At 43.2% G+C, this 22,535-nt stretch overlaps 1 protein-coding gene across 1 annotated transcript; it reads right to left on the bottom strand.

Annotated features, from left to right (window-relative positions):
* Positions 1–6,920: 6,920 nt before the first annotated feature.
* Positions 6,921–15,763, bottom strand: tbx3a (T-box transcription factor 3a). Its single transcript, XM_080208406.1, has 7 exons — positions 15,263–15,763; positions 13,772–14,039; positions 12,554–12,700; positions 11,017–11,093; positions 10,469–10,632; positions 8,926–9,578; positions 6,921–8,188 (listed from the first exon to the last, which is right to left on the bottom strand). The coding sequence occupies exons 1-7, from the start codon at positions 15,652–15,654 to the stop codon at positions 7,724–7,726; spliced, it is 2,166 nt and encodes a 721-aa protein (XP_080064532.1). The 5' UTR covers positions 15,655–15,763; the 3' UTR covers positions 6,921–7,723.
* Positions 15,764–22,535: the final 6,772 nt, after the last annotated feature.

A 22,535-nucleotide genomic window follows, 5' to 3' on the forward strand; every position in this document is an offset into this window, starting at 1 on the left:
CCTTCTGACCCCCTTCTACCTCTGATTGCTAGCCTCCCAGACCTCCCCCGGCCAGCCCTTATGCCCCCCTTGCTCCCCGGCCAGCCCCGATCGCCATCATTCCACTTGCAGATTGGCAGTAGGTCCCTGTCCCCACCAACTGGCCCCCCCCCCTTGGCGCTGCCCAGTGCCTGGTGGGCAGTGCCAAGGTACCTCTTTGACAGTGCTAGGATGGCTTTGCCCAAGGATCACCACCCTGCCTAACCCCCGATCTCCAGAGGGGGCCTCAATAGTTCTCTTCCCTCCAGCGGGGTTGGCCACCTGTTCCCCATTAGTGGGGAGCAATTGTAAACCCCGCTGGAGTGAACCACTCCCAGCAGGAAGTGAGGGGGGGGGGAGATGCTAGCGAGCATGGAGAATTCCCTCCTGGACCCAGTAATCTGATTTCCTGCACATAGCTGATTACATCTTTGTCTGGGAGATGCATGAACGCCATGACGTCCAACAGATTTCCCGCAAAACACTAATGTTTCCTGACCCACTGCACTACTCAAGCAGTACAATGAGTTGGGAGTATCGCACCCTCCCCCCCCACCACACACACACACACACACACACACACTTCATGTTCAATCCCATTTCCTGAATAACTGATCTCAATTTGCTGTGGTAGAATTGGTATCAAGTAAAAGCCAGGAATTGCCCAACAGAGAAAGTCAGCTGGTACCGAACATCTTTTAAAATTTTAAATCTCTTAAAAGGACTAATCATCTTTTAAAATTTAGTTTATTTATTAGTGTCTCAAGTAGGCTTACATTAACACTGCAATGATGTTACTGTGGAAAAACCCCCAGTTGCCACACTTCTGCACCTAGTTGGGTACACTGAGGGAGAATTTAGCATGGCCAATGCACCTAACCAGCATGTCTTTTAGACTGTGGGAGGAAACTGGACCACCCAGAGGAAAAACCATGCAGACACAGGGAGAACATGCAAACTCCGCACAGACAATGACTCAAGCTGGGAATCGAGCCAGGTCCCTGGCATTGTGAGTCAGTAGTGCTAACCACTGTGCAACCATGCCGCCCTTTCACCCATTGTTGGAATCTTTCCTGCTCTTACCTCCTGTCACTGACTTGTGATTACTCAACCTGTTGGTCATGTTATGAACCCAGCTTCTTTAGCCATCCAAGTCCTCAGGTGAGTTTCAAACTCGGAGCTTCTGGCTTGGAGGTAGGGATGCTGGCAACTGTGCCACAAGAGCTCTAGCCTAATATTTAACTTAATCCTTCTTTATTTGTGAGATGCATTGCAGCTCAACCGTGCTCTGAAATATTCAGGCTCTTGAAAATCTGGCTCCTTATGCATCCCTAATTTTCATTACCCCACCACAGGGCACCATGCCTAAACTCCAGAATTCACTTCCTAACTCTTTCCACCTTTCTTTCTTCCCATTTAAGAAACTCCTCTTTGATCATGCTCCTATCATAATATTTCCCTTATGTAGTTCTGTGCCACATTTGTTTGTCAAACCCTCCTGTGAAAATCCTTCAGACATTTATAATAGACACAATAGAAATTTGAGTTGCTGTTAATTGTTACTTGAGGCTGAGGTGCCATGTACGCAACTTGTTCTCAGTCTTTGGCTATGTCACTTAGAAACAGACGCCAGGTGAGATGAGAATGATTTGGAGACAATTCCTTCCCCATGTTCCTTCCTGAACTCCTGACTCCACCCAGTGATGGTTCTGGGTATTAAAGAGGTTTCCGTCACTCATGCATGATCACATTATCCAGGCAAAGCTTTTTGGTTGCATTAAGTTTCAGATTATACAGTTCATAAGAATGACAGGTGACCTTATTGAGACATATAGGATTTTTAGGGAGTTTGACAGAGTATATGCTGTCAAGCCCCCTTTATCCAAAGACGTGCAGGTTAGGTGGATTGGCCATGCTAAGTTGCCCTTTAGTGTTCAAAAGTGTGTAAGTTAGAGGAATTAGCCGGGTAAATGCATGGGGTTAGAGAGATAGGGCAGGGTGTGGGCCTGGGTAAGATGCTCTATTGGAGAGTCAGTGCAGACTTGATGGGCCAAATGGCTTTCCTTTGCACTGTAGGAATTCTATTGTGGAAGAGTCTAGGACCAAGGGGCATAATCTCAGAGTAAGCAGTCACTTACTTAAGCCAAAGATGAGGAGGAATTTCTTCTCTCAAGAAAGAGAAGAAATTCTCACTATCATGAATCTATGGAATTATTTAGCACAGAGGACTGTAGAGGTTGGGTTGTTAAGTATGTTCAAGGCTGAGATAGACAGATTTTCAATCAGTAAGGGAATCGAGGTTATGGGGATAAGGCAAGAAAGTGGATTGAGGAGTAAAGTTTATTTATTAGTCACAAGTAAGGCTTACATTAACACTGCAATGAAGTTACTGTGAAATTTCCCTAGTTGCCACATTCCAGCACCTGTTCGGGTCAATGCACCTAACCAGCGCATCTTTCAGACTGTGGGAGGAAACCACAGCATCCGGAGGAAACCCACACAGACGCAAGGAGAACACACAGACTCCACACAGACAATGACGCAAGCCAGGAGTCAAACCCAGGTCCCTGGCGTTGTGAGGCAGCAGCACTAACCACTGTGCTACCATACTGCCCCGATTATCATATCAGATCAGTCATGATCTCATTGTATGGTGGACCAGATTCCAAGATGACCAAGACTGCAAGAAACTACTTGTGAACGTAGTCCAGTCCATCACACAAACCAGCCCCCTATCCATTGACTTCATCTACACTACCCGCTGCATCAGAAATGCAGCCAGCGTAATCAAGGACCCCACACATTTTGGACATACTCTCTTTCACTTTCTTCTGTTGGGAAAAAGATACAAATGTCTAAGATCGTACCAACCTTCTTTCCTGCTGCCATTAGACTTTTGAATGGACCTACCATATATTAAGTTGATCTTTCTCTCCATCCTAGCTCTGACTGTAACACTACCGTAGATACCCTCCCCTTTCATTCTCCCCTATGTACTCTATGAATGCTATGCTTTGTCTGTATAGCAGGCCAGAAACAATGCTGTTCACTTTATCCCAATACATGTGACAATAATAAATCAATAAAATTCAGTGGACTGAATGGCCCATCTCTGTTCCTACATCTTATGGTCTTCTCATAATTGAAAATAGTAATTACTAATTCTGCAAAAAGCTCTATGTCATCCCAATTATCGCGATCAACGCCGATGGCGATTCTCTAACTGGAGCTAAAAAAAAGGAACGACTTCGCCTGTACATGTAGTGGGAGATTTGCTCTGGAATGATAGTCACATCTCTGGAGTGCACTCCTGTAAGACCTGCCTGCCACTCTGCACACCAGCAGTTGCTAAACCGAGGACCATCAGGTGATTATGTAATCTGGCAATAATCCTGACAACCTACCCTTACACTTATTGCAAAAGCTTGGCATCTGCACATAGCTGTTTGCACAAGATTTTAGAAACAACAAAAAAGAGAGAATGGCTCAGAGATTTGTCATTGCACGCTGGGCACCCGGCTCTCACTTTGCGGCTGTGCCAGCGGTGAAACGCGAACCATTTGTTCTCTGGGTGTTTTGAATACAGTCGATGTTTTTTCTCTCTCTCTTTGAGACTCTTTTGAATCTTACAGATCAGATATCGGGCAGATCTCCAATGCTGGAGCTCCACCCAGTGGAATGTATGCAAGTGCTCAGGAGCAGTTTAAAAGCTCGGCACACACAATGAGAATGAACACGCTGCCGACCATTATTGATTTTTTATTGTGTTTTATGTTTGTTTTCGCAAATAACATAGATGTGAACCGCCGCCAAAAAAAGATTTAAAAAATCATTGTCCAATTTTTGGAGAGGCTTTTATTTCCGTTTTGCTTTCCCTTGCCCGTGCAGGCCCTGGTGAATGTTTGGGCTGTGTGTTTATGTGTGTGTCACACATTGACACACCGCCTTATTTTAAATCGGCCTTTTGTGGCGAGGTGTGCGAAGGGGTCAGTGGTGACTGGGTTTGAAGTCCACGCCACAAAACAAGGTCTTGTTGCTCCTGCCCAAACAAACAAATTAACACCTTCCTATAGATGGCGCCTGACACCCCAGCATTCGCAGTAAATCTGCCTCCCCCCACACACAGCTCTTTTGAGTGACAGAAGCAGGGTGTGAGGGGAACACTTATTAACCGCGCCTGATCTCCCAAATTGATCATTATCGAACTGCGTGCACTCGATTAATAGGATCCATTTCGAAAATCCAATCAAGTTTTGCCAACACCACTATTTAGATTCACCCCGATGAAGAAAAAACATTAAGACTTCGGTAAATTGATTTTTTTTGTTTGGAAAATTGGCTCCAAACCGTTTCTCATTACATTTTGTACTTTACCTGACGCCAGGTATGTTCAGAAAATAATTGTATGTCAAAGCTTCCTCGGCTGGACAATGTAGAAAATAGCACCCCCGAAAGATTCAAAAAAAGATTGTTTCTTTTTACTGTTCCACGTAAATTTGCAACTGGATAACATCAGGCTAACTGGAAAACAACAGGGTATTGGTCCAGTATCCTGATAGTGTTTCAATCTAGATTTCCTTAGTTAAGGTGAGGGTAGTATTTCGGGAAATTAAATGGTTTCAATTCGTAATGTACCTTCACTGTAACGCACAGGGTGCACAGCACACAACGCGCGTTTATGTCAGCTTAACCAGGCCATGAAGAGTTTCATATTTTAAAATTTATTGGACGTACTGTAAAGAATAATGAGCCCTTTGTCAACCTTGTTTTTTGAAGGCCACGGTTCCCAACATTAAAATGCATTCTCAATCATACGTTAGTTAATAAATCAGTAATATGGATATTTAGAATTACTGCAGTTTTTTTTATATATTTCACTGTACCTCTGCCCAAACGACACTGGTACAGGAACAGGACAGTGGTTATGGCCCATGCCTGAACATCACCCCAACCCCCACCCCCACCGCACTCCCCAACCAAAAGAAGCATAAAATGATTCTCAATTATACGACCAGACGGGCAAGTCTGTGATGAATGTTCCGCCGACTGGCCAAGGAGTGACCTTTCCACTCTGCCCGGGTCACTGGGATTGTTCCTAGTTTGCTAGCCCCCTAGATGGCGCTCAGTCACCAGGGAAAGGGTGGCCCCGGCACATCAATCGCCTCTTGCAGTGGCTGGACTGCGGCTCCTGAAATCGCAGATCAGATCAACGGAGGCGCCAGGTGAGTGATATGCTAGGGTAATCCAAATAGTATTGCACATTGTTTATTCTGATCCACGAGCGCCACGCTGGTTATTGATTAACGCCGCCGTAGACAGGTCAGTGCAGACTATTTCCTTCCACCTCACATTGGGCTCGCTTCAAGACTTTTTCGTATCTTGCCCCTGTCGAGAGAGGGGTGGACGCCTCTCCGATGCGCTTTGAATTTAATCCTTACAAGTCACACACGTCAACTGTTCTTAATTGGTTTTAAAAATGAAACCCCAATTGCGGCAACGAATTCCAAATCATACATAGGAAAATAATCAAGGCAGACTATGGGCCGACTGCCCTTTGGCTGTTCCTCTGACATTACATATGTTTACATTTCCTTATATGACCACAGTACCTTTTTATTAGACCTTTCCTCCTTTTAGGTCAAATACAAACTACTTCGCAATCCCAGCAGCATTGGGTGTTGAGAATGCTGTAAAGACCTTGTTCTTTTGTTAAGTTAGGAAACAAAGTCGAGATTTATTTGCCAATATGACTTTCTATTACTTGTTACCACAGGAGCTAGAAAACCAGCCTCCAACTATAGATGGGACAATTCAAATCAGTCAAAGACTATATCCTGAAAACACTCAAGTGTAAATGTTTCACGGTGTGTAAAAATGGGCTTGAGGAGTGCTGCGAGTTTTCCTTTTAGTAGTATATTGTGTTGTCGGAAAGAAAAATAGCTAGGAAAAATCAGGTTTTTCTCTGTGACAATAATCTCTGCAAAGGTGCAAATACGATGGCAACAACGATGATGTGAAAGAGGCATTTATCAGTGTCAAATGAGCTGCAATCTTACTTATTACAATAAATTACTGGTATAATGGAGAGCAACGTAATAGGCGAGCGAGTGAGACTCTTTAATACTGAACGGAGTGAGGCAATCTAACAATGGATAGGGTGAGGCGGGCTATGTGATACTGGAGGGATGTGGCTATATACTAGAGGGAGTGAGGTTATGTATATCACTGGGGGGCTTGAGGTTATCTAACACTGGAGGGAGCAAGGTTAAGTAACACTGAACAGAGTGAGGCCACGTAACAATGGAGTGAGCCAGCAGATATCATACGGGACGGAGGAGATGTAACACTGGATGAAGTGAGGCTAAGTAACACTGGAGGACTTAAAGGTATGTAACACTGGAGGGTTGAGGTTACATAATACTGGACGAAATGGGGCTAACACTGGAGGAAGTGTGGTTGTCTAACACAGTGGAGAAGGCATGTAACACACGTAACAAAGTGGGAAGGAAGCATATGTAACACAGGGGGAGGCAGGGCATGTAACAGTGGGGAGTAAGCATACACAATGGGTGGGCTATGTTAAAAAGTGGGGAATGAGGCTATCTAACTCAGTGGGAAATGAGACACTAACAGTGGGGAGTGAGGAGTGGATATCTACCACAATAGAGAGGGTTTGTAACAAAGTGCAGTGCCAAGCTATGTAAGAATTGGCGGGGGGGGGGGGGGGGGGGCGCACATGACAAAAGCAAGACCTTTGGCGGGAATTCCCCCAGCTGGGTGAGAAATTGAAAATGGAAACAATATTGGTGGATAATAAACCACAATGATTGAGCCAAATTGGTATGTTGTGCACCCTGTGTAACGGACTGGAAGTGTGATCGGAATAACTGCGACAAGGCAGGCTTGGATAAAAATTTATTGAAACTTTTTGAGAACTTCAAAGCGAAACAAAAATAGTACAAGAAAAACCAAGAACTTTCAACATTTTATAACACAAAATATACCTTCATTTTATTTTTTTCAACTCTCGGCACTTTCAAGCTATAGAGCATAAAATCTCCATTCATTTTGACACCATAGAAAACCCCCAAAGCGTCTTCATTTCTCCTCAAGCAACTGGCGAGCTCTTTTTTTTTCGTTACTCTAGACAGTAGCACTTTAACACTGAAACCATGGTAAAAGCTAAAAAAAAATGGCACGTCTTGTACTCGGATCTATAAAGTTCTGTCTTAATGGTGGCATGGTAAGACATTGCTAGGTAAAAAGTGGTAAACCATGCCGGCACTCTGGTTAATAAGGAGTTGTGTTGAAATGAGTATGACGAACGAATAAAAGGCTTGGAGCCTTATATACAGATGTATGTACACCAGCAATAAATTAAAGTATAATTTCCAGTATTCTAATTTCAGTATATTTACACATGTTATCAAATAATTACATAAATACTTTATAATAGGTCTCCGTTTCTTTCTGTTATTGCATATATATGAAAAGCATGTTGACATCTACAGACCAAACTACCGATGGTGCCCGGAAAATTCCATCTTCCACTTTTTCGGCTACTTTTTTTTGTTTGCTAAGTTGGGAAAGTGGATAATACCAAGGCTCTACACTAGCTTTAAGAAAAAGAAACAAGATTGTACTTGTGTGACATGCAAAGCCCTTTTTCTTTGTGTTTCTGGCTTTCCTATATCACCTTCCTTTATCAAGGGGAATCGCTCCGGCTTGACCGATCCTGTTTCGTTTCCAGTCCGCTGACCAGGCGCTGGATGTTCTGGAGCTGGTTGGGCGTCTCTTTCTCTGAACACTGTTTCGGCGACAAGGAGATCGATCCCGAGGAGAGGGTGGAGGACCTGCTGTTGACCTCAGAGCCCGAGTCCAAGCCGGCTGACACGGGGCTGGTGGCCATGCTGTTCACCCCCTTCGCCTCGCCGGGGGCGGCCATGGTCGGCAGGGTGGTGGCCAGCAAGCTGCTGTTGTCCATGCCGGGCACGGGGAAGGTGTAAGGGCTATACCTCAAGCGGGGCCGCACTGCGCTGAGGAACGGATGGCGGTGGATAGAGGACGCGACCGACGACGGGACTCCGGCGGGCACGGAAGCCGCCGCCGCAGCGGCCATGTAGGTGTAGGGGTAGGGGAAAAGGCTACCGAAAGGTGACATCGCCAGACCCTGTCAACGTAACGAGAAAAGTCAGTTCATGTTTGCAACAACCAATGCTAATTGCCGATACAATTGGGATGGATTAGACTGGATTCCCCGCGTTCAGTGAATCCATTAACCCAGAAGTAATTCAACACTTTGTGTAGATTTACGGAAATGAGGCAGGTGGACATTGTAGAGCATCTTAAACTCCCGTCCAAAGTACACACTTTAGAGTTACTTAAATTCGAGTCCTGGTAACAACAAAAAGTCTGTAATTACATGCAAATATCTTACTCCCCTATATCTCTGTTACAATTGCTCAGACAGACAGAACATAAGTCAAATGGGATGACAGATATAGAGTGTGATGCTATTTAGCCACTCGAAAAGTTTATCTTGATTAATATTGTATATTTTGCATAATAATTGATTTTTTAAAAATATTTTAAGATTATCTATCTTGTATCAATCATCTGGCGTTTACAATCATTCTCAGGGTGAGGTTAGAAACGGAAAGTCGGAGATTCAACATTTTTTTTATTTTTCTCAAAGGCTTCAGTCCCTCACATATTACACAAGGCCGATGTGTGAATGCTGTTCCCAGAAAGTCTACTTTCTAACATTTTAATTTTAAAAAAAGACTTAAAAAGTAATGCTCAAATGTTTGTCAGCCAAGTTACTTATGAAGAGAAGTAACTTACGTTATGAAATGCTTGATTTAACACATTGTTGGAACACAGGCAATGACAAGAAGGGAGGTTTACCTGAGAGGCCAGGACTTGTTGTTGGAGGTGAAATGGGAGAGTTGCCGCGGATCCGCCAGCTAGTCCCTGCTGTGAAGAAACAAGTGTGTCCAGGCCGCTGAGTCCCCCCGCGGTGCCCGACATTGAGGCTAGCAGGTGACCCATACCTGCTGCCATATTTGGGAAGGCCCCACCCATAGCAAACTGGCTGGGGTGCAAGAAAAGGGGGTGTCCCGCGCCCAGTGGGGTAAAGAAGTGCTGGCCAGATAAATTATGAGAAAAGGCGAGGTTCTGTAAGTGTCCGTGGTTCAGGTGCGAGATACTATCCGTCTGGACGGTCAGAGGCGAATAGGGCTCCTTGCCCAAAGCATTGGATTCATCCGCTTTCTGGTGATGGTCTCGAACTGGACTTTTGATCTCGGGGCCCTCGCCATTAACGACTCTGGTGCTGGAGGGGGTGTTAGTCGGGCTGCGCTGCAAATCCGTCAAGCTCTTGTCAGTCCTCGAGCTTTCATGTTCTCTGACTCTGCTCCCAGACTCCGAAGGGCGTGGGTGCGATTTGATGGGGTCGCGTTCCTCGCTAGCTGCTGACAGCTTTCCTGAGTCCGGCCCTTCCTGAAGGGGCTCGTCCTTACTGTCCATGTCGCTTTCTTCCTCATCGCTTTGCAGAGCGCCTGAGATACGGGTACAGCAATTTTTTAAAACATAAAGTTAAAAAAAGTAACAGCTGAGATATGGTGGCATTTTTTAAGCACTCGGTTAGTAAGACTGCGGGGTCTCTCAAAGTGACACTTCCCATTAACAAACCACAATGCATTGACACCACGCTGTTGAAATACAGACAATGACAATTTAGGTGCAGGGAATCCACATCCCGTCTCTCTGGGGTTTCTTGTTACAGCATTTAAAACAGAAAATATTGTTTTGTTACATATACATATGGGCAGCAAGGTGGTCAGCTCTGTAGCCTCACAACGCCAGGGACCCGGGTTCAATTCCGGTTTCCGGCCTGTCGGTGGGGAGTTTGCACATTCTCCCCGTGTCTGAGTGGGTTTCCCCCGGGTGCTCCCGTTTCCTCTCACAGTCCAAAGGTGTGCTGGTTAGGTGCATTGGCCGTGCTAAATTGATCCTTGGTGTCAGGGGGTAAATACTTGGGGTTACGGGGATAAGGCATGGGTGGGATTGTTGATGCAGGTTCGATGGGCCAGATGGCCACCTTCTGCACTGTAGGAATTCTCAGATTATGATTATATAATATGATAATTAATGATGTAGTTTTACCGAATGAGGAGATTTCTTATTCTATTTACAAGTTACTAAATTCCACATAATTCCAGCGTCTGTACACAAGGGCGAACGCTCTCTCGGAACCCAATTTTACAGCAGCAGGACAGTAAATAGAAGCATCTTGAGCAGCGCTGAGTTACTGGGCTGAGGGGTGATAAGGATCTTCAGTACAAACATATACTCAATTAATGTGCGAGTGGAACACAAACTTTAGTCGCGCCTTTTATATATATAAAAAGAACAAACAAGACCCCTTTGTAGGTAACAAAATAATAACCTTTTAAGTTGGCAGTTCCTGGCGTGGAAACAGCGGGGGAGGTAGTCTGTGCGAAGCATTTGAAAGCCGGTTGCTCACTGGATGAGTCGTCCGATGTCCCATTCTCTTTGGAGCCCTTCTGCTGCTCCTCATAGACTCGGAGGGATTGAATTGCCAACTGTTTTCTTTTATTTAAAAAAAACACAAGGCGGACAATGATTTAAGTTTCGAGTTATCCAATAGCTGTCCCTATCATTTTTAGTTTTATTTCATCCTGCGTTCCAGTCATGTTGGATTGTGGTTTGTGCATTAACATTCTCTGGGCAGTCGCTTTTAAGCAAAAATAGAACAGCTAAGGTAGCCACCAAGAGCAAACGCCAAAAGATACCGCGCTGCAGCAAAATGCAAGAACTCCTCATTTCCCACCACCCCATCCTACCCCCTCCCCCGTTTCTGTCTTACTGGGACGATGACAGCGCTCTATCAGATTGTGGTTAAGATCATGGATAGAACCAGGCCCCAAACAGTCCACCCATTTGATAAATCGACCTGAACCCAACTAAACTCACCTCTTCTCTCTTCTCCCATTGCCCGTGTCACGAAATCCTTTGGCAAATGGATTGTTGTCGATTTTTAGCTGGGTTATCTAGATGGAAAATATGCAAGTTTAAATACTTTCCCGTTGCTCGGCGGGACAGTGCGACAGTCAGCTACAAACTTCACTGGGAGTGCGCAGGCTCTACTGAAAAAGTTACCAGAGAAATTCGGAGGCCAGATATCAAATCGTAATTACGTTATTACTTCGCATTACTATTTAGAGTAAATAAGTGTGGAATTATGTTAAAGCGACATTAAACACTTCAATCTATTATCCATCTGTGCCTGATCTGGAGCTGTAACGTTTCCTTCCCACTAATTCTGCCTTCATCGCACTTAACCGTGGGCCAACACTGAATACAACCACACTGTCAGAATATATCGGTGCAGAAACTTGGGTTCAGTGCTACTGCCGTTTAAATCACAGTATTTATTTTATTAAATGCAAGGTGCAATCCACGGATCTGCACCCTCCCTCCCCCAAATAAATCACCTTCAATTCATGATAACCCGCGTGTGAGCGAGTACAAGCCAGGCAGGCACCTTTTTATCAGGGAGAGATAGGGTGCAAGCCGGGTCTGGCGTCAGCACCGTCTTTTGCTCACTGTTGACTCTAAGTCAACAGTAACTTTATGGCCCATTCTCATCCTCCTTTCAATAGGGCCGAGGTTTTAACTAGGTTGAAATCATTGTCCTTTAAAATAATGAACTGGAGATAATAATGCAACAGGGACCAGGAACAGATCCAACACTCAAGCATGTTAACGTCATTTCATTTATCATCGTAACAGCCTTTTTCCTAATCAGTTTTATTCTCTGCAGCAGACAACACATGATCAACAGCGCGCCGATCAAGAATTATCAACTCGCTTGCAGACAATGTACTTAGCTGCAACTCTCTTAATGAGATTCGCTGACTAACCAAAAGTCTGATGACGAGTTAAATACCAACGAAAAGGGTTCCAAGTCCCTTAAAAAATTACTGGGACAAAATTATCAACAATAATTAACTCAATTGTCCATCCTCAGATGTCTGTGAATGAGCACAATACTCCCCACATAACACCTTGGCTTAACATCTATTGTCCACCCACATGCATTGCCAATAAAGAGAGTGTGAAATGTCTTTTTTATATAATGACTGTAATTTAATAACACTTTAGAAATCTATTAAATCCTATTACCTGGCATAACAAAATTGCAAACTCACGTCCCACACAAACATATGTCTTACAGCCTTGGGTCCTCAGCCACACAGGGTAACCCTCGCCAAAAAACTGACATTACAAAGCAAATCATCAGATCGAAAGGAGACCCAGTCTGTGCAACATATTCAGCAAACCTTCTTGCGGGTTAAATGGGCCTGCCATATTTTATTTAACTATCCTACCGATCAGAATAAATATTTTGATCTTTTTTATACCACATTGTAGCACAAGACAAGTCGACATCTATATTACAAAAAAAATGAGTTTCTGCAAATTGTGAACTTCAAACCAAAAACCTCACCTTATCGTTTTGGTACGCAGTCACTGCAATGAATTCTGTTTCGGGAAACACGTAGGTTCGGAAAGTACTGTAGGGTAGTTTCAAAATGTCGTTCGCACGAACAATGTGAAATCTAGGTTGGTACTTGTGCATGGAGTTCAAAATAGTCTAAAGAGGACAAATCAAGCAAATTACAACCCGACCAAAGCGAGTGCAGTTGTACACATGGTATGACTGCTTCTAGATTCAGCCAGGCTGTTGGCTAAACGTGATGTTATTATATCGTTTTATTGTTTAATTGCACGCTGCTTATTAACGGTCGATCGGCAATAATATAAGCTAATAGCCAGTATAAAAGATTTCACAGGAAAGGACAGAGTTCAGCAGGAGTGTAAATCCGTCCTTCTACATGAACAGCTGACGGCTCGATTAACATTTGCACTATGGCCTGTCTCACTGTGTAAGCACTTGCAAAATGAAAAGTAACCGGTTTAGAAATATATTATGCCTATCTACAAATATCTGCTTACACGTGTGCACCTCTGGCCTCCCTACATATGTGTCTATGCCGGCAAGACGGTTCACACACAATGCTGACATGCACGGTAGTAATTGAGAATGGTGTGAGTTAACTAGTAAACGGCTGCTCTCTAAGCATAAACAATTTCAGTCTGCTCAGTGCCCTGCATTTTGAGGATCATATTAAAATGCCTGGACTAATGGAGTTACTGCTCTCGTCATTGTTATTACAGTGGCTGGATTGTTTTTTTTTCTCTCTCTCTCGCCAGCAAGCATAATGCTTAATAAATTGCAGATTTGCCAAAATGCGTTGAGATTTTAAATATTTTCCCCTGCAAGTCATTGTCCATTGCCACCGAGATTTACAAACTGAACGTCGAGAAAGTTGACATGTGACTAAGCCTTATCACTTGCAGTGTCAGAGAAAATTGTAAAATATGATCCCAACGATCAAATACTTGCACAATCCCAGTTACTTAAAATGGCCGATCTTCACAATACCTCAGGTTGAGAACACAGTCATCACACATAGAAAAATAGTGCAAAAAAATGTAAAGCCCTCATATCAACACAAGTTTGTGCTTTAAAAAAAACTCTGAATGTGGAAAATATTTTAGCATTTTAACCCCAGTCCGGCTAAAGTAGAAGCATATCACTACTTCTTGTTAAATCATTCAACCAAGTGGAGATTAATTCGAGAGGTAAATGTATTAAACTTACAAATCCATGTTTATCGGAAATGTTGTTTGTCAGCTTCAGCTTGTGAAAAGTGACGACTTTGGACATCCACTGCTCACCAGTAGCGGGGCTATCAGGGTGAATATACATTCGCTTTGGCATTTCAGGGTCAGCTTTTCCGGCTACCATCCAGCGTGAGTTGTGGAATTTGTACCTACAGTCATCTGCCGCCACTATATCCATTAACAAAATATATTTGGCCTTCTTATCCAGACCCGTGCATCTAACTTTAAATGGCGGGAACATTCTCCTGCAAGAAAACATTAAGTTGACTATATATGTATTTTTAGTGTGTACATTAAACTTGTCAGTAATGTAATCCTCGCGAAAGCCAAATTAGAGTTGGGTTTCTGGGCTTTTTTTTGACACTGAGGCTTTGATTCACAGGTATCTACTATGTGAAATGTTTGATCCAATCCATTTCAGTGGCGCTCGGTTTTAGAAGTATTGTCAAAACAGCAACAGCGTTCTTTAAATGACTTGCCTTGAGTGTTTAAGGTTTACATACACAAAATCCAGCTGTTTATAAAAGATGCAGGGCCAAGTTAGAGAACCAGTCGGTTCCCTCCAGAGATATTTCAGCTTAAGTTTCAATGTTTCTGGAAAGAGTGATACAAACGCGACTAGCGACCCTATCCTAGGTATATGCGCGTTGGCTACCTGGGTAAGGCCGCGGCTCACTCAACCTTTATGGTTTTGTAATCACCAATTGGTGCCATAAAAAAAACTGCGTGAGTTAAACTGTTCCCATCACAGGTGTCGTGAAAATAATCTGCCATACGCTTGCCAGCTATCCCCCCCCACCCAACAACCCCCCCAATCCCACCGAGATGAATTGCAACACCCAGCAGTTCCAGACAACCCTTGAAACTAAGTACTGTGCGGAGCCTTAATCCTGCACATTATTTACAAACGCGTCTGCCGGTTCCCATCCTGGGATTGCTTGAAATTCAATGAATGGATGAATTAGAACTTCTGTAAAATATCATCCATCGGCATAGATCACATGTGACCTCCCCTACCCTAAGGAAGAAGCTAGTTAAATTAATTGCATTAGCATTTATTTTAAAAAGTTGCAATACTTGATCCGAGCGTGTCCTACATTAGTTTAGCGATCCGAACTGTCCCCTCGCATCAACAGAGGTGCAGACTAAATGTTTTTTTTGTGGGGACCACTTCAATAAATAAGTGACTGCATTTTTCGAGGCAAGTTATCTCCATAAAATGGATCACTCTACAGGAAGTGTTGGAAAAGCCCTTGACAGATTTAGGCTAATATAAACTGGCCGCTTTTCTCAATTAAATCTATTTCGCCTGTTCAAATCCCACAACGCTCTAATTTGTATTATATATAAATATAACACACATATTGCTCGGCATCATAACTATTCACGGCTGGATACTAAAATAACTGTAAAGATCTCGAATCGGTGATGTCGGCATTGCTCTCTTGGATGGGAAAGTGCGCTGTACCTTCCAGATTTGGTGATAACCATTTCAGTGCCACACTTGTGAAACTGATCCCACAAATCTTTCGCCTCCAGGATAACTTTCGGATCGTCTTCCACTTCTTCCTCGGGCTCCAGCGTCTTGAGAGGCCGCAGATGCGAGGACTGGTGGCCCATCGCCGACAGAGCGATCCCGGCCTCACCTGCGCCCACAAGCTGATCCATGAGGGGCTTGCCGAGTCCGCCCGAGAGGGTGAGGGCGGCCGGGCCGCTCGGAGGCAGCGCCAGGGCCGGGAAGAAAGGAGGCTGATGTCCCAGCACGGCGCTCATCGCAAAATCCGGTGCCCGGTGAGGTAAGAACGGATGGTAAGCCATACTTGTCCCCGGAATAACTGGCTCTCTCATCGGTAAATTCATCCACTCCCCGGATTCTCTTGTCGTACTGTCTCGCTTACAAGCGCATCGTTATTACTATTATAATATTTTTTCTGTTGGTTGGGTGGGTGTGTGTGGGGGAGGTTGGAGGTTGGGGTAGTGGGGGGGGGGGGGTCTTCACATGAACTGAAAGTGAGACTGTTCAGCGGTGGCAGCAGAGCTCGGACGCATCTCCCCAAACAGTCAACTCGGAGCTTTCTCTCTATGTGTGTGTGTGTGTGTGTGTGTGCGTGTTGCGAATAGCTCTGCACTGTTGATTGGCTATTTGACGCTTTCGGACCAATTGTGTGGCTCCATAGGCGTGGTTTTGACAACTAAAGCCGGGGATAGATGAGTTATAAAAAGAAGGTGTCGGAAACTGTAACGTACAGCGAGCATCACTACTTCAGCCGTGTGAATATGTCAACATCATTAAAGGAAGGGGGGGGGGGGCGGATAGGACAGGAATGGGGGAAGTGTGTGTGTGTTGGGGGGGGACATATACACCAGCCAATGGAAAGGAGCAAGGGCCCGCCTCAGGTGCTTTCACCCACCATCGCCGAATTCAGGCAAGGGATCATCATGTGTCTATTCACACAGTGCAAAGCGGGACTTGCAGCTAGGCAGCCCCTTCTCGCCGTTATATGCAGTGCCCGAGTCATCTCGCCTCCCTTCACACTAATCCTTCAGATGCCCCAGCCTCCGATTAACATTGTTTTTATTCCTGCTGATTTTTTTTTTGAGGGGAGGGTGGTGCTGGGTGTCTTGTGTTGTCCCCTTGTCTTGTCTGCCCCCTCTCTCCTGCTGCAGATAAGAAATCTCTACATTTTGTTTTTAATTCGGGGGAGCAAAGCCCTGAGATGTCCCAGCGTCTTAATTTTATTTGCTCCTCGTCGATGCTTTCAACAGCGTATAAAAAAATAGCGTCTCATTTAACGAGGTGATTTAATTATCAGGACATGGCGCCTTCTGGGCTGCTGCAGCCTAATGTAGGATACTTGCTTTCTCCCTTCTCTCTCCCTCTCTCTGTGAAAGCCCTGGGAAAAATAAAGTTGCAACTGAAAAGCATCACATCGGCTAAATGCGCGGAGATAGGAACGGAACATCTAAAGTGATTAGCTCTTGTAACATTGCATTTTTGACGCACATGTTTGAGGGCGTTTGGCGCCAGGCTGCTGACGTCGAGTTGCAACTCGCGTCTCGTATCACTTTTCGCTCCCCTTTTTTTTTCCCAAAAGGCAACAAAAAATATCGCCTCTCTTGATCTGTGAGTACATCCTGGCGAAAAAAAAACTCACTCTGGGCACCGCCAATCTCCGCTGTTGCAGCTTGCGAACTGCCGACATTTCATTTCGTTCTCCCTCTGTGTCTCTGTCTCTCTGCTGTGTTGTGTGTCCTTGACCTCCCTCCCCCATCCCTTCACCCCCGCCCCCTCCCCTCTTTAAGCCGCGGATGCCAAAAGCACGGCGCTTTCCTGATCTATGGAGAGTTGGAAGTCAAAAGGCGAGTCCCCCTATATATGTACATTTATTTTGTGTGTGGCGTCTGGACAAAGGGAGATCCCATTCAGATGTGTGTTTTAAATAACAACTATCGTTTTAAACGTTGCTTATACGTGTATTTTTTTTCTCTGCCGAAAGTGAAGAAAATGACTGGATATAGTCTTTTTTATATAAAATAATGATCGCATTCTATGGCATTGCGTTTGAGCATTATATATTTAGGAATTATGCGTTATAATGTAACGTTTTGAAAGGTTGCACTAACTTCCGCCAATTATGAGTGACCTCCCAGGCTAAGCACCCTAGAGACTTGTATTATGAAGGGAGGGTGCACTAATCTAGGATCAAAAGCAGGAAGGTGCGAACTCTCTTTGTCTCTCCGCGCCCGACTCATTCACCCTCCTGTGTGTGATAAATCTACACTGGCGCCAACTACGTATAGGATGATTAATTTGCAAGCAAACAAAAGGGAATTGATGGCTAGCCATCTTAGTTAAACATTCGCCAATACCGCAAGCTACTTGTTAGCCGTCAGAGCTTTAAAACCCAGTAAGTGCACTGATGTGAAAATTAAAATGGCTTTGAAAGCATTTACGCCAGCACCGAGTTGCTCTGTAGTGCCTCTGCAACCAGACACCTCACTTCATTAGCCATAAGCAGACAGAGCTATATAGCCCCGAAATGATACAGAGGTTTGTTGATTACTGTTTATCTGAAAGAGGCGGGCTCGTTTACATTGGCAAGTTTCGTGTAAATATTCTCCTAGCATGTGTGAGGTCCAGCTAGTGCCCATTACATGCTTATTCCTTCCTCAATGTTCAGCCACATTCGCGAGCCATTTCCAATTTAACCGAAGGTGGTGATTCAATATTGGTCTGCGTTTATATTGTGGTACCTATTTTACTCCGATGGCGACCAGCCGTAATGAAGTAACTTCTGCGTTTAATCATTTATCAATACATAGGTGATATAATGCTCTAATATGTGGATAATTCAAATATTAAAATATCAATTGATTCACCCACATGAAATAACTCAGTTGAGACATCCTAGTGCGTATTGTAAAGTTAGACTGGTGATCTGTATAACAGATGGATAGGTCTAATCAACTTGTATCTCTGCGCCCTATAGTCAAGTATACCGGTACAAGGCAGTCAAACTATATAAGCAAAACACATGTTTATATTACCTTGTGGCAACTGTCATAATCATTTATTGTGGATGTTTCCTCTCCGTTTACTATTTGTAATGGCTACATTTTTAAAGGAACGTAGTTCCTTCTGGCAAATAAGGGCAATGACTATAGCTGTTAGCACTTCGTAGCTTGCTATCCGAGGAAGTTGGAGGGAACGGATAGAAGCTAGCAGCTCATTGCAACTCGGATTTGACCTTCATATTTGAATATCTTTATTGTTTCCTCCACTTCCAATCCCACCTCACTTTCTGCCTTGAGTCCATTCGCCTCCTTGTCTTTTTTCACACATTTGCTGCCCTTTTAACTATCCCACGCCCTTCAATATGATTTCTCCTCCCCTTATCAAAATAGTTCTCTTCAATGTCCTTCTGACCGCATCTTTCCTTCAAAACATTCCATAGTTTTTTTAGTGGTCTTTTTCTTTTAGCTAATATATACCACAATGATTCCTGCTCTGTGGGAGTAAATATAATGCTGAGATAAAGTTCACGAACTTCAGTTCGAACTTCAGTAAGTTGTGTCCTGCTCGGGTTCGTAATAAAATAAAAGAGACAAACAAAACTTGTGATCTCTGCGCCGTTTCTTTGACAGGTACTTCCAATTATTCGTCAAACATATCAGTGACATGGGACGAATTTTGTGCGGGCAGCACAAAAGTTGTCTCCTTCCAGACTGCCCAATTTTTAGGCTATAGACCGACATTGGCGCCAGCAGGTTTATACTGCTCACACAGACCGTCGCACGTTACATGTGATCGCCCGTTTGTCAACTTTCATTTAGAAGCATGTTCCTGGCAAAATAGCTAAGTAACCCTCGGATAATGACCAACTTCCAGTTATCCGAGGCTAACAGCCCTAATTACATTTTTTAAACCAAATAATGATTTGGACTTTGCGATGAGATGTCAGTCGAAAACCTTTCTTTTTTTTGGGGGGGGGGGGGGGTTGAAAATTAAACTAATTGGAGTTTCCCTGGGCAACTTCTTCTAGGTAGCTAACTACTGTATCAATGCTCTCTTTGTGTGTTTTTTTTTTCGCTACAGAAATGCTTGTACAGAGCTGATACATTAACAACTGCCGGCAACATTATTTGTGATGCGCTTCTTGCAGATCGAATGTGACAAGCCTACCTACCACATGAAACTGTAAGGTGTCTTTTTTAAAAATTTCGCCATCATATCGTGTTCTATAGTTATACCAGCCAGTTTGGGCTGAAGTTCTCAGATTGTTCTTTCCAGGTAAGTGGCAGGGATATTGTGACCCATTATTAGGATAATTTCCAGAATGTATAGTGTGATATGATGGAGAGAATTAAATAAGCCGGCGCGATGCACATTTTGCGAGGGAATTAATACCTATTTGCATTGATGCGAAGCCAAAGTACACGTGGCTTTGCAGACATTTGGTCTTCTCGAACTGACAGCAATTATTGGTGACTTTTTTTAAAAAAAACTGAGCAAATTTTAAACAGATGTGATGTAAGTTTTAAACAATCAATGAATGTCTTCGTCGACGGGGCTGTTGAGAGACATTTTTAACAGAAGGGCCTAGTGAGTATAACAAGAGTGACTGATGTTTGCTCCAGATTTTCTACAAGTGCGTGAGTGTTTTTTAACTAGCTGATTTGATATTACATAAGTAATGAGCGAGCCTAATGCTTGGTGAGGTGCAATTACAGCTTTGCTCTCTGGTTTTCCATTCCATTCCACCGTGCACAGTTTACTGACGATCATAGTTTTGCCAAGTTCCTTAAGGATTTTTCCCTGAATCTGACCCGTCGCTGACAATCTGCAGCACTTCCATGTAGCTTCTCTCAGAAGCCTCTGCAGTTACACTTTGCCATGAATGAAATATTGAGGTCCCCGTGACAGGTCTGTAAATGCAAATAACTGATTGACTTTGCAAAGCCTACAGACCCCCACCTCCGCCGCGTCCCCCCCCCCACCCCTTCTCCACCCCGCACCAGTACGCACTATCAGTATTGCTATTTCTTAATCAGTTTTAACCTCAGACACTTTGGTCCCCTTTTCGGGGTATACCGGGCGACCCCCATTATGAAGTTGATGGTATTGCTGATAACAAAAAGGCACCATTGGAGGGGATTTATTAACGGCGTGTCTACTCTGAAATCCATAATCGATTCCCCCTGAAGGCACAGGAAAGAAAGTTTAAAAGTTTGTGTGAAGGCATCAACCGTTGCTCTTCCACATTAACCCAAATTTGTGGTATAATTCTACTATAGAAGCAGAATGCATATTTTATAAATGGATCAGCCAGTGCTTCCCCGCCTGTGATAATTAATTCTCAATGAATTAAACTCTGTTTTGTTCTAACATACTCAGTAAAGGTCACAACATCATGAAAACTTCTATGAATCTCAAATTGGACAGTGATATGTAAGATATTCTCCAGAAGTTTTGCAGAGGGAATGGCTTAAACTTGGCTGACTATTCCTAATGATTTCAAGATGAATGTTCTTCACCATTGATATTGTTCAGTGTTGAGACAAAAGGTGCATGTTCATGGTTTAAAAAAAAACATGTTATCACTTGTGTTCCTCCCAACAAACATTTTCTGCACGTACACTGTACTAAAGTGACATTTATTTTGGAAATGTATAGACTTGGTAGCATAGCAGAGTTGAAACTAAATTTACTTTAGGTTCATGTAGATGTTTCTAAGACAGCTTTGCAATCTTATTTGATTGGATGGTCCAGCAAGATTGAAATGGTCTATCTATCTTTCAAAGTTGTGTCTATTCATCTGTCTTATTTTTTTATTGTTGACATGTAGATATGTTCTTTTCATGATTCCTGCTGTCCCAGCACATTATTGTTTAAAACGTTGTCGTAGCAATGGATTATTGAAATGCCCACTGGGGTGGAAGCAGTTGGCATTGCCCTATTAATTGATGGGCAACAGTAAAGCCAACAAACCATGTCACACTCAGGTCTACTTCTTTAAAACAACTTGCCACCTTCCAGCACAATACTCTACATTGCATCAAAATAATAATGCTGATGTGTTTAAGAAAGTACATGCCCATTCACCCATTAGGAAACACAGCATGCACTAAGTGGTACATTTCAGAAATGTTTATTTATTAAATTGATCCAGAATAGTTCATTATAATAACATAGAAAATAATACATTTACTATCTGGAAGATAAAAAACAAATATTTGAATTATATCCAGGACAATATTTTCTCATTTGTGTTGGCCAGAACTTAAATGTTTAAACATTCAATATTTTGCCTCTGTGATTCAAATCCAAAAGGAAATTTAATGATGCTCCAACATGAATGTGTGGTTAATTCTTTTTTTAAAAGTTGACCCAATATTTAAGTTTGAAAGTTATTACCTACAGATTATAGTGGCATTAAGTAATAGATAGTGTATTGTGCTATTACACTTTATGCATTAATAAATCTATACTTATAAGTATGCAAAATGACAACTTTTCAGAATACCCCTAAAATATAAAATGTAGCTTTATTTGTTATGCAGCTTTTGATGTCCATATTACTTTGGGTTTAATAAATACGTTTACCTTGGAACAAAACACTTGATAACTCATCATTGGCCTGATGGAGTGAGATTATTGTTTTAATCCGGTAGCAGGGATTTGTTATTAGAATTGCATGTCTGTAATATTTGGGGGGGGGGGGGGCGGAGGGTCACAAAAAATGGCCTGAGGTGTACACCGGGATTAACTGTTTAGACAACTGATGTAAATTTTTATGTGATTCTGATAGACACATGTCTTGTCTCGGCCCATTTTACCGACGATCAGAAAGCTTCAATGCATAACCTGTACCAATGCAGAAATTGATAGTAAGGATTAAAAGTGCTTTTCAGAAATCACTGAAGAACCAAAGGCCATGTAGTAAAATTCATATCTGATCGTTTAACTTTCGACACTCCCGTCTTTGTTCGTGTAATAGGCACTGACGTTCAAAACATGTTGCACATCTCGCACCGAGCGAGAGTACAGTGCATCATAATATTGCCCGTTGTTGACTGATATGCTGTTTGTCAGTTACCACAAATTGAAGTGAATTATACTCTTAACATGGTTTGTAGTCTACCCTGCAGAGTAGCCCAGAATAATATGAAAGGTGGATCATAAATAAGGTGGTAACGCAGGTGCTGTCGAAAACATTAAAGTAAACGAACAAGAATAATAT

Source organism: Carcharhinus amblyrhynchos, chromosome 20, assembly GCF_965287045.1.
Source record: "Carcharhinus amblyrhynchos chromosome 20, sCarAmb.v2.hapA, whole genome shotgun sequence".
Taxonomy (NCBI): Eukaryota; Metazoa; Chordata; class Chondrichthyes; order Carcharhiniformes; family Carcharhinidae; genus Carcharhinus; species Carcharhinus amblyrhynchos.

What these genes read in the sequence shown, in the direction of transcription:
- tbx3a (XM_080208406.1), bottom strand. Translation starts at nt 15,654, where the DNA reads ATGAATTTACCGATGAGAGAGCCAGTTATTCCGGGGACAAGTATGGCT. An exon ending in CTGCGTACCAAAACGATAAG is followed by an intron (nt 11,094 to 12,553) that starts GTGAGGTTTTTG and finishes TTTTCCATCTAG; the next exon opens with ATAACCCAGCTAAAAATCGA. An exon ending in AGGAACTGCCAACTTAAAAG is followed by an intron (nt 9,579 to 10,468) that starts GTTATTATTTTG and finishes CCCGTATCTCAG; the next exon opens with GCGCTCTGCAAAGCGATGAG.